Source organism: Loxodonta africana, chromosome 4 (assembly GCF_030014295.1).
Source record: "Loxodonta africana isolate mLoxAfr1 chromosome 4, mLoxAfr1.hap2, whole genome shotgun sequence".
In the NCBI taxonomy this organism is placed as follows: Eukaryota; Metazoa; Chordata; class Mammalia; order Proboscidea; family Elephantidae; genus Loxodonta; species Loxodonta africana.
The window spans coordinates 45,332,148-45,345,094 of NC_087345.1; the positions used below are offsets into that span (position 1 = coordinate 45,332,148).

The 12,947-nt window shown below is 33.9% G+C and overlaps 1 protein-coding gene across 7 annotated transcripts in view; it reads right to left on the reverse strand.

Moving 5' to 3' along the window:
- The window catches only part of TMTC3 (transmembrane O-mannosyltransferase targeting cadherins 3), a 63,287-nt gene that overhangs the window by 18,057 nt on the left and 32,283 nt on the right, over positions 1-12,947 (reverse strand). For all 7 annotated transcript variants that reach the window (XM_064283771.1, XM_064283769.1, XM_064283770.1 and 4 more), the window contains 4 exons: positions 9,909-10,161; positions 6,805-6,953; positions 3,996-4,116; positions 2,380-2,491 (listed from right to left, as the gene is read on the reverse strand). In XM_064283771.1, coding sequence (XP_064139841.1) covers positions 2,380-2,491; positions 3,996-4,116; positions 6,805-6,953; positions 9,909-10,161 — 635 coding nt within the window. The remainder of the gene's footprint in view (positions 1-2,379; positions 2,492-3,995; positions 4,117-6,804; positions 6,954-9,908; positions 10,162-12,947) is intronic.

Below are 12,947 nucleotides of genomic sequence, written 5' to 3' on the forward strand. Positions count from 1 at the left end.
TTCTGCATGCCCAAAATGCCAATCACAATTTTAATGGAAAATAACTGCTATAAAACACTCTATTCAGACACCAAAAATTCCTCAGACTTACTGATCCTATTGCCTTTGTGCCATCATTCACCTCCCTCACATTCCTTCTTACCCAGCTTAAATTCTGTGTCTCATCATAATCACTCTCCTATCCCTGTCTTGCTTAGTAATACATACCTGACAAAATCCTAATTCTGGCTAATCAAATTCTCCATGCCTGACCATCACAACTCAAAGTAGCAGAGAAAAATATACAACGATGTCACTGGTCTCATTTTATATGAAGTATTTCTAACCACTATGAGTCAGAATCAACTTGACGGCATGCAACACCACAACCACCTCATGTAGGAGTCATTGGGTGGCACAAATGGTTAATGAGCTCACTGGTTATTGAAAAGTTGGTGGTTCAAGTCTACTCAGAGGCATCTCAGAAGAAAGGCCTGGCAATATACTTCCAAAAATCAGCCCCTGAAAACCCTGTGGAACACAGTTCTACTCTGACACACATGGGGTCTCCATGAGTCAAATCAACTCTACTGCAACTGGTATTGGTAACCTTGAATAGGGTGTTAGAGCTGCCTGGCAACTTACTACATTTTCCTATACTTTTATAGTTTCCTAAATCTTTACTTTTCAAAGTGTAATCTGTAAACTAGCACCACCTGAAAGCTTATTAGAACTGCAGAATCTCAGATGCTACCCTAAACCTAAATCAGAATAATAAGATTTCCAGGTTATTCATATGCCATTTCACACCCTCTCCTCAAAACAAGTGGATACTGTGTGGTTTAAGGTCAGGAAAGGTGTGCATCAGGGCTGTATCCTTTCACCATACCTATTCAATCCTTACGCTGAGCAAATAATCCGAGAAGCTAGACTACATGAAGAACGTAGCATCAGGATTGGAGGAAGACTCATTAACAACTTGCGATATGCTGATGACACAACCTTGCTTGCTGAAAGTGAAGAGGACTAGATGAAGATCAAAGACTACAGGTTTTGGTACAGATTACACCTCAACATAAAGAAAAGACAACAATCCTTACAACTGGCCCAATAGGCAACATCATGATAAACAGAGAAAACACTGACGTTGTCAAGGATTTCATTTTGTTTAGATCCACAATGTCCATGGGCAAATCTGCTGCAAAGACCTTTTGAAAGTGTTAAAAAGCATAGATGCCACATTGAAGACTAAAGTACACCTGACCCAAGCCATGGCATTTTCAATCACCTCATATGCATGTGCAAGCTGAACAAAGAATAAGGAAGATCGAAGAAGAACTGATATCTTTGAATAAAGGTGTGGGCAAAGAATACGGAATATACCTTGGACTGCCAGAAAGAATGAACAAATCTGTCTTGGAAGAAGTATAGCCAGAATGCTCCTCAGAAGCAAGGGTGGTGAGACTTCACCTCACATACTTTGGACATGTTACTAGGAGGGATCAGTCCCTACTTGGTAAAGTGGAGAATCAGTGAAAAAGAGGAAGACCCTCAGTGAGATGGGCTGACATAGTGGCTTCAACAATGGGCTCAAACATAGCAACGATTGTGAGGATGGCCCAGGGCCAGGCTTTGTTCTGTTGTACATAGGGTCTCTATGAGTCTTGATGGCACCTAACAATAAATACAGCCCCTTCTTAGATCTCCAACATTCTCTTCATTCTCTACTGGTGACTTTGCTTTCTATTGCAGTGAGAAAACAGAAGCAAACAGAGGTAACTTCCAGAAGCTTCCTCCATGTCACCTACTCACTCACCTGCCTATATTTATGTTCATATGCTCTCTTCCCTGTTATCACAGGTTAACTATCAGTTCTATTATCAAATGAAGTCCTTGCCCTATTCACCAGATGCTATTTCCTCTCATCTATTCAATAATCTATTGATCTAGTAATTCGACCTCCCTCCCCTACCCTTACACTATTACATTTTCCTAACTTTATTGGATTAGGCTCATCAGCCTACATGTTTTCTTTCTCCCACCTTAAAAACAAACAAATCCCTCTCTTGACACTATACCCACCACTCCCGCCACTTCTTATCAACACCCCTTAAAACAGTTTTCCACACTAATTGTCTCCAATTATTCTTCCCCCACTGTCTTAAGCTCATGCCTTTCTTTTGCAGCCATTGCTCCACCAAAGCTGCTCATCAGTTTCACCCAACAACTTTACTGTGTTTAATTCCTTAAATGTCTGATGAGTGGTTCTGAGTAGATTATAAAATTTCAAAATAAGCCAGCATTTAACCTTGTTGTATTCATATCAGCTGGAATAAAACCTGAAAATAAAGGTAAAGAAAGTAAATTATTCAAATAGTTTTACTAATTAATAATGCTTACCTGGCTGAACATGTGTAGCCTGTAAGAAGTATTTTAAAGCTCGCTCAAAGTTCTTTTCATTTTCCAAGGCATGACCCACATTATTCCACAATTTGGCATTGTTTTTATTTACCTTAAATAAATAAGTTCAGATAAAATTAAATTACAACAACAAAAAAAAGACTTCAGGTCACAGATATTTGGTACACTATCAGAAATGAGGTATTCCATGGAGATGTCCCTGGGGATGAGGAAAGAGCCAAATGAAGACTGTTTCACCAAATTTATTTACCTCTACCCATCAGTATCAAACATATTAAAACCACAGCAGTTTTCATTACGTGCACATGTGTGCTTTATAGAGTTTTACTAAAATTTGAATTTAATCAAAGGATAATGCTACTTAAACACGCCCGCTCTACTATTCATGTTCCTTTGAGAGAGACGATATACAAACATGAGAATATTTTTAAATACTGCAGTGACTATTTTTAGGCTTGATATTTAAAGCTATTTATGCTGTCTATTATGGTAATGTGAACTCTGGGATTAAAGCTCTGAGACAATCTATGCTTTGAGAGTTCACAGATGGGCATGGTGTTCCTGTAGGTGGAAGACGGAACTTAGTTGCAATAGTTGGGGCTATGGTTTCAACCACTGTTCTGGGGGTGAAGACAAGCAGAAGTTCTGAAAGTTATGGGGCTGCAATGGCAACACAGGAGCCTGAATTAATAAATATAGCAATGAGGTCCTATTTGTTTGCAGACGTCTGAGCTGGTGGAGGGGGTGGAGTTACAGATTGGTGTAAGAGGAGAATCATTCCATCTAAGCAGATATCATATCAAAAAGTCATACAGACAACTGGAACAAGGCAGCAATCCCATAAAGCTAGGTAATGAAGAATACAGAAATAGTTAAAAAGAAATAAGCATCTTGAGATTTAAAGGGGGCACAGGTAAGGGAGAACTTAAAAAAAAAAAATCTCTGCTGACAAAACTTTTTAAAAAACAAATTTTATGATTTTTTAAAAAGCCTTACTCCTATTTATGTTGTTCACTCTATACCAACATTATACCATTCCTTTCTGCCCGTCCCTACCCTTCCTATACAATTGTAACCACTGGTTATCTTTCACACAGCAGGGTGTATTTGTTGCTATGTATTTTATTTTACTGAAACTAAGATGCTGTCGATTAAAACACTATTATTTCATGTACCATTAAGAAAGAAATAAGGTCACTAATTCATTGTAGGATGCCTCTCACTGTAAGACTTACTCTGATATTGGAGATGTTAAAAGGTGAAAAAAATGTGACTCTTAAGAACCAACAAAATATAGTACACTCTTAAGAATCAATGAAATATTCTGACTTAAAACATTTTATCGTTTGGGCTTCTAACAACTAGAGAATGCAGGCAGTTATTCATATATGCTTTGGACATACAGCTAAGGTTACTATTGAGAGCATTTGGGTCATGGCATATATGATATAAAGAACAAATAATTTTCATTAATCTTTCAGTGAAGTACTTAATATTATTAAATGTCTAATTAAAAGTAAAGTTAAAACAGCTTAGCCATAGCTATAAGAAATCATTGCTAATATACTTTCCTGTCATTCTGAAAAATACTTTACCTTCAAAGCTGACATAAACAAAGTATATTCAGACTCCCAATCCCAATTTCTGTGGAGTGTTTTTAAGGCATGAGTGAATATCACCATAGACAGACAAACCCAGGATAGCTTTTTTAATACACTGTTTAAAAGAAAAAAGCAAAACAAGAACACATTGTCTATATCACCAAAATCATTCTACCTTTTAGAACAGAGGTTAAGACATATGATCAAGTTCCTAAATATCACGTTTGAATTCATTTGAAAGAATAGGAATAATGCCAATGATCATCCCATCTTTAGAGGGAAAGGCACCCAAAGAATCAAATATTATGAATATTACCTTCCAATTCAGTCTTTCAAAATCTAAACATACAGAACTACATTATATATTCTAATATTTGCCCCTATTTTAAAAGCTCTGTTTGTATTTAATGACACAAAATTGATACAACCAGTTATTACTTGTGATTTTTTTAACAGTCCTTTGTGTCACCACCTATAACGTGAGTGTTCTACCTTGAGTTCACAACAATGCGTACTGCAGCAATTAAAAATGTTGAAACAAAAATTAAGCTGAATTTAAATTAAGTTCCATAATTGTGCAGAGATGTATCACTACATAGTTCAAGTTAACGTTGGGTTTCATTAGGCTAAACTGTAATTTACATCTTCACATTCACTCTCTGAAGATTTGTTCTGCATATAAAATTAAATATAACTGAAGAAGGCACAAAACAGGGTAAAAAAAAAACCTTGAATTGTATTGTCACATAGGTGCATTTGAAAGTGTCAACCTTACTACTCGCTATCTCTGTATTTAAAAATGTTTTTGCTTAAATTTTTTTAATACCTTAGCGAGTTTCATTTCATAATTCCAGTATTGAATACTCAAGCACATTAAGTAACACCTAAAAAGCTCAAAGTACTGCATCTTATTTTAGATTTCTAATAATAAAAAAAGACAAAAACTAGAGAATTATCAAATATTAATTCAGTGGTTCTGTACTTACACTTTCGACATGAAGGATTACGATAAAATTAGGAAACCACCGTCATACCTCCCTCCGTGCACACAGAAAACATGGTGCCAAATATTCCCTTCTTTACAAGACCACAGGTAGTTCTGACCAGTGAAATTTGGAACATACTGGCTTTTAATAACCATCAGACTTTCTTTCTTACTGGCTACGTTTAGTAGCTATCAGAGATCAACATCGGCCAGATTGATTAGGAGCAACATTACGTATAAAGTTTGCTTAAAATTTATATCACAGATTATCATGACATCTTGGAATAATTTTACATGTTAAACATCAGTGTAAAATTAACTCTTTAAAAAATAGATGCAAATTACTTGTACAGTTTTAGGCTAACTGGGATTCAATTCCTCACCTTTAAAAGGATGATTATACTCAAATAATTTCTATGATCTCATTTAGTACTAACGTTCTGAGTCTATGCTTTTGCCTCTATAGCACAGTTCAATTAATTTCATTAGACAGATCCATTTAACCTGAAGAGAGAGCAGGGATCAGAGTGAGCAGGGACATGGGAAACAGTCAGATGTAAATGTGAACCAAGACTCTGCTATTTACTGGTTGTGAGATCTTGGGTAATCAGTTAATCTTTTTGAGCTTCTACTTTCTAATCTACAAAATAGTTAAGGGGTGTGAAGATCAAATGAGACAACAATTTTAAAGGGTCTATCATGGTGTCTGGCACATGGTCAAAACCAAAATCAAACTCGTTGCTGTCGATTCCGGCATGGTAGGCACTCAAAAAGGTAGCCATTATAATTGGATATATGGGTAGGAGCTAAGAGAAAAGGGCTGGTAGATGGTGATGGACAAAGTGGATGTGCATGAGATCATCTAGGGAGAATGTACAGTCTGAGAAAAGTGGCTATAAAAAAAACCCTAAGAAACATCAATATTTACAAAGCAGATATGACAAGAAGAATCTAAGAAGCAACTGAAAAGAACAGATGTGGAAGAGAACTAGAAGAGAGAATTTTTACAGATGCCAAGGAAATACATTGTGAAAGAAAGCAATTATTGGATTTTGCTACTGGGAGACAATCTATTACATTTATCAGTGGAGTGATATAGACAGAAGTCAGAATTCAGAGGGTTGGAGTAACTGTAAAGTGAGAAGAGACAAATTGCTCTTTCAAGTTACAAATCTAAATTTAATACTATTACATTAGTATTACTTAACTACTAAAACTTTGATTTCATAATTTTAGTGCTTCAGCACATATTTACAATGAGATAATATCTATCACTATTAGTCTGTAAATGTACATACAGTGTGACCACTCTCCCCGTTATTTTAAGAAAACTGGGACATGATTAGGATGAAGATAATGATGATGCTAATAAGAAATTATGAATTGCTTACTGTGTGCGTTTTACACAGTATTGACTTGAACACTTTAAAGTTTTTTAAAAAATTAATAATTAATTTTACATATATTAATGCAATTATGGTTTGCTTAAGTAAGAAGAGTACATCTTAGTTCACTGCATATGAAAGTGGTAGTGCTCAAATGTGGCTCTAGGCTCAAAAATATTCTTGTTTTCATCTGGGTCTGATTCGAAGTTTGTTATGTCTCAGGCTGTAAAACAAAATTACAAATACGGAGTAGAACACAGGATGAGGCAGGTGCCATGGAACTTCCCTAACTTGAACTGCAGACAAATATCAAGATGAAAAACAATATAAATAATGACCTATAAAATGACATTAAATAGACAGAATTAAAATACTAGAATGCATCGTACTTAATTCTATAGTTTGTAGGCATTAAATGAACATTTTAATTCACCTTTTGTTTGATATTTTCTGCCATCCATGGGCTACCAAAATACAGAACCCCATGCTAGGAACATATAATACTCGCTCAGCAACAACAAATCCAACAGGAAAAAAAAGGTTTGATGCAGGAATAAATGGTAGCACCATTAAACAAAGTGCCTAGAAGGAAAAGACAAGACAATACATTAAAAAATATATATGGACACTTAACACTCAAATTCAAATACTTGCTATTTCTTTGGCATTTGAGTAATGCACTGTGGATCATTTTTTAATACTAGTTTAAACATAAAAGAGTACAAGATGGTAATAAGAAACAGCAGGGTGTACGCAAGCAAGGTAAGATGGAAGTTTTCTTAGATGCTACAGCTTATAAATTAGAGAATACTCATGGGCTTTCTTTGAAAAAAAGATTCCCGGGGTGCTTAGAAATTATTTCTACTTGAAATTAAAATAGAGCATTTTAAATTTGAAAACCATAATTAGCTATGTGTGACTGGTTTTCTGTGAGGAATACACTTGCATAGTCAAATATAAAAATGGTAAATATTTACACCTTTAATCAAAGCTTAGATCACAAAGGCTCATCCAATTAAATAAGAAAGTAGATGTATCTTTTGAAACTATAACATGACACTGATGATTTTTTACATATCTGACTTACATGTATGTATTAAAAATAAATTGACAGAAAGATATTCAAAGGTTTTCCAACAAAACTACAAAGGTTGACAAACAGCCAGTTTTTACAGCTTTACAACTACATGTAACCACATATTAGCAACCAAAGGAATGGAATAAGGTATGGTTCACACAAGACAGCAGGCTACTGCCTCTGACCTTAGCATTACTTTGAATAATATTCTGATGAGTCACATATATTTACTAGAGGTTTATTAGTGTATGTATAAAAATAAAACTGTCTCAAGTCAATAGTCTGTTATTCTAGGAAGATTTCTAAAGTTATAATACTGGAAACTGAAGAAAAATAAAACCGCAAAAAGGCTTATATTTCTTGGCATTTTGAAAATGGGATGGCATATGGTTTCCACATATAAAGCCATTACAAAAGCTCTCGCACAAATAACCTGTGGAAGGAAATAACTTTGGTCGTCATTAGGACATCTGTTTCAATGAACACCTGCTTCCACATTTTGTTACTCTGGTTTGTTCTACAGAATTTAATTGAATAAATACATCGATTGTTTAGCTCAGAAGTTTGAGACTCTTCTAATGGGTTGAAGGGAAAGTTTTTTTTCTTCATCATTGTTTATCAGGGAATTATGGATGTAGAGATACATAGATACTGTGAAGAATTCTTTCTCCACGAAAGTTTTATAATTTCTGATCTCCAACGAAACAATACTGAATCTGAGGAAAAGCACCATATTATACCAATTTACATCTGGTTTAGTGAGTTTTTTTAATCAAAATGTAAAATGTTTATTTTTAATCAAAAGATAAAATGATATAATTCACTTTCAATTTCTCTGAAATGCTGATAAAAATAAACAGCTAGCTATGAAACAGATAAAGAGAGGTTACTAAATGTTCTTTTTAAATTCATAGCTACCCTAAACCAATTTCATTTAAGGAATTAAACAAGTTAAACTCTCAGGAAAAAACTACTGGTTCTGGAACAAGGAATGTCCTCAATGATTAATTTACTCAGAAGTTCTAACATGTTCTCTATTAATGTAGGCCAAGTGAATTAACTATGACTAACTTAGAATCTTCTTCTTCCAGTAAACTCTCTTTAAAAAAGATGGTAGAGGAAAGAAGCAAAGGATTTGGACATAAATCTTTTACTTCTTACTTGCTAGGTAACAAAAGGTAAACTATTTAATCATCCTGAGACTCAATTTATCAAGAAAATGGGAATAATAACTACTTACTTTACGGTGTTGAGATATATATCCCATCTTTTATCAGTAAGTGTTTAACATACTACATGGTATTTGGAACTTGTTCCTTTGTTCTACTTACCCCTTCCAGAGAACTTTAAAATACCACCATAAAAAGACAGCATGCTTAGGACTACACTTAAAGCAGGATTATGCTCAATGTCAAAATTGTTCTTTTACATATAAATAATACATCATTTACACAAATTTTTTTCATTGGCAATATTCTTTATTTCATTTTTCATCCAGATTACATTATATAAACCACTATTTTATTTATCAAAATTTTAAATTCCTCTATCCTGCTTTTTTAACTGCTCTTTTTGCAGAACCCCACTTCAGGAGGTACTCTACCATTTATTTGCTCTTTCTATATATACTAATGGAAGACACAAGGAGACAGACTTTAGAAAAACAACAACAAAAAGATTTCTCAAATAATTGGAGTTCTGTGACTATAGTTAAGAGCTACGGCATGAAGTAATGAAAATCTAGGTAATGAGAATTGAAGCACTACATGCTTCTAGCTGTATACCTTATATGACATTCCTCTTGGTGTCAGGAAAACAAGAAAGTATACAATATGGTCCTTCCTTCAAAAAGTGTATAATTTATTGCGTGAAGGTAAGAAACATAAGAAAACAAACCAAAAAGGGATTCTTCATGATTTCAGAGCTCCAATCAAATTAGGAAAATTCATGTTGTAGTTGTTAGGTACATCAAGTCGGTTCCTACTCATGGTGATCCCAGGTACAAAAGAACCAAACACTGCCTGGTCTTGTGGTGTCCTCACAATCATTGTTAGGCTTGAAACCACTGCTGCAGCCACCGTGCCAATTCATCTCATTGAGGGTCTTCCTCTTTTTCGCCGGCCCTTTACTTTACCAAGCATAATGTCCCCTTCGCGTCTGTCAGTTTGTCGTACTGTGGGGGCTTGCGTGTTGCTGTGATGCTGGAAGCTATGCCACTGGTATTCAAATACCAGCAGGGAAATTCATAATCAGTGTTTATTTTACGTTCTGAACATATCATGTAAAATTACGCCTGCAAATTATATTCTGATGTATAATTTTAGGATAACTTAAAGTAAGTTCATAAATTGAGCAGATGCGGAGCAAAAGACATTGCCTTTAAAAAGATGTTTTTTATGAATTAAAGATAGTCTCTTACTGAATGTAGTAACACCTGAAAAGTTAAGAAAGTTTCTTACCATTAAAACAGCCTTAGAAGAATCACCAGGGTATCGCAGACTGAATACTCCCAAAGCTCCCAAAAAACAAAAGAAAGTAAACGTGGCAAGATTTCGAATATCCAGAAATGACTCTATAAGTGGTATTGTTCCCATTGTCCAATCACAGCAGAGCTCTGAAGGATTTAAAAGAAGCCAAGCATTCACAGGAAGAAGGTAGTTAAAAGTTAGTTGCCTTGAAGGAGTTGGGCTTACAGCAGCTGGGTTATCAAATCTGTATAAAGGATGAAAAACAGTTCTTTAAAATAAAACATTTTAACCACAAAACCAATACATAACATATATACATAAAATACTGAAAAATAATAAAAGAAATATTTTATATGTAATTTTATCAGATGACATAAATTTTTTTTTATGGATGCTTCAGACTCTTGCCAGAGTTCAAACTGTCTAACCACTATAAAAAGTCTAGCAGACAGAAGTGATATTTATAAAGGACTGCTTGAACAGCAAGCAAGTCATCTATTTCTCTAGTTTATTATTAGAACAATTCAGACATGTATACTATAATAAAATTATGGCACTGTAGAAGTACTTTCATTAAATTGTGATCTGATTAATAACACAAAAAGTTTTACAAGGTTTATTATCACATGTGTTGTATGGATGCTTTTAAGAACACTCATCAGTGGTTTCATACAAAAGACATTTCTTTAATACCTAACTGCTAATAAAAGTTATGCTTCCTAGAAAGAATTACTATGCTTTCCTTCTCTCACGGACAGGAAAAACCATATCACCTAGGAGCTTTCCCCTTCTTTACTTTGACCACTAGAAAGCTTATATACAGACCTATGTAACATTTTATTTGGGTTCTACTTTTTTTCCTAATTTATCCTAGTTTACATTTCTCTAGACCATGATATATTAAACTGTATATATTTTATTAATTTAGTCTATTTCCTGAAAACAAAGTCAAGTCATTTTTAAAACACTTAAAGTATTTCAAATAAATAGCTTCAGATTTTTATTTCTTCAATCTACATTCTAAAATTTTATTGGCTAGATTGATAGTCCTTTAAAAACCTGATTTTTCATTTTAAAATGAACAACTCCATGAATACCAGCCTCTACTACTTCTTTTACTTTTCCTTCTTCAAAACATCAAATGGTTGAGAAAAAGTAAAAACTATTTGAATAAATAATACCATTTTGAAAGCTTTCATATTTGAATCTCTAAATATATACATAAATAAATCTCAAGAGTCAGGACTCAAATTCTCAAAATCACCAGAACTGAATACAATGCTCTTTTTTTCCTGTAATCCATTACTCAGAGTTCAATTTTTATAACAGTTTATTTAGGATCGCTGATTCAATAACTCAACTGTAGAGAAAGAGTTGGCTTTATATAATTATTTTTACATACTCATATTGATCATTACCCATATTTATTATAATGCTCACAAAAGTCAAGCGATATAATCAACTTCACAGGGCAATCTAATAGAATAAAATTATATATACATAATACACATACTGTGTGTGTGGGCCTATGTGTGTGTATGTCACCGTTAGCTGCCACTGAGCAGGCCCATGATTGATTTTTTGGAAGCAGATCATAAATCCTTCCACACACGCACATAAACACCTTAAAAAATGATTACCATACTTCTATGCAGACAATGCGTGCCTTCTACATTTGCCTACTGCGCCCTCCCATGCGAGATATTTTTGTAAGGATGCTATGCTAATTTTTTTACAGCACCATGTAAAAAAAAAAATTGTGTAAAAGTATGGTATATTTTGGAAAAAAACATATGTGGAAAATGTGTAACACGTACCATACACGACAATGTATATATGCAATTTCTGGTACAAATGCAAAGAAAATGTCAATTATAACTGTTTTCAATAATTCTAAGGAAGAAATAGAACTGTTATGAATAAGAAGTTGAAGGCAGAATAAGAAAGTTACAAGAAGACAGACCAGAAAAACAATAACGAAGAAGACTTTTGAAATAACCTGTCCACATATACATAACACAAAACAAAAACACACCTATAAACCATATTTTCAGACTGTAGAAATGAAGATGGAGGATAACTGATTAAAAATTACCTAAGAGAAATGATAGAATAAAAACACTGAAACTGAAAGAAGAGGGCAATAAAAAGTATATACCTATGATTCAATCTATTTTCCATATTTTAACACCTGTATCAGTTTTTCAGTTTAGAATGACAAGACTCAGAGGTAAAAATTCATAGAATTGAAAAGTAATTAAAGAAAAAAAATTGTTATTAAGGATAGCTGTGTGAAAATGTCACACACACACACACACACACAAACACAAAATGTTAGACTTAGAGAATTATCTGAATAAAATTTATTCTAATCAGAGACAGCAATGCACTATCATGGACAGCAACATGAACTACATTCTGGCCTTTTGTTAAAAAAGAGTCCCTGCAAGTGATGCCAGTCACTTACACCTAGCTCTACGTTAAATACTGCCCATGGTCACTTAGAGCTCTACACTAAATACTGTCCGTGGTTCTGCAAAGCTTAAAAGCAAGACTTGAAAAGATGAAACTGTTTCCAAGTAACTTAACTGCATGCCAGAACACAGCTAAAATACTTAAAGGCGTATATCATACTAAATTCACATCTGGCACCCAGTAAAAAATGATCAGGTACATAAAGAAGCAGGAAATACAATCCATAATGAGGAGAAAATTTATTCAATCTAAACTGACCAAAAAAATGACAGATGATAGAATCAGTAGGCAAGAACATTAAAGGTGTTATAACCATATTCCACATGTTCAAGATGTTTTTTTTTTAAAAAAAAGACTAAACATATCAAGTAGAGACACAGAAGACATAAAAACATCAGAATTGAACTTCTTGAGATGAAAACTACAACATCTGAGATGAAAAATAACTAGATGGAATTAAGGGCATATTAGACATGGCAGATAAAGATTACTGAAATTCAAGCACAGCAATATAAACTATACAAAACGAAAAGAGGGAGAAAACACACTGGAAAA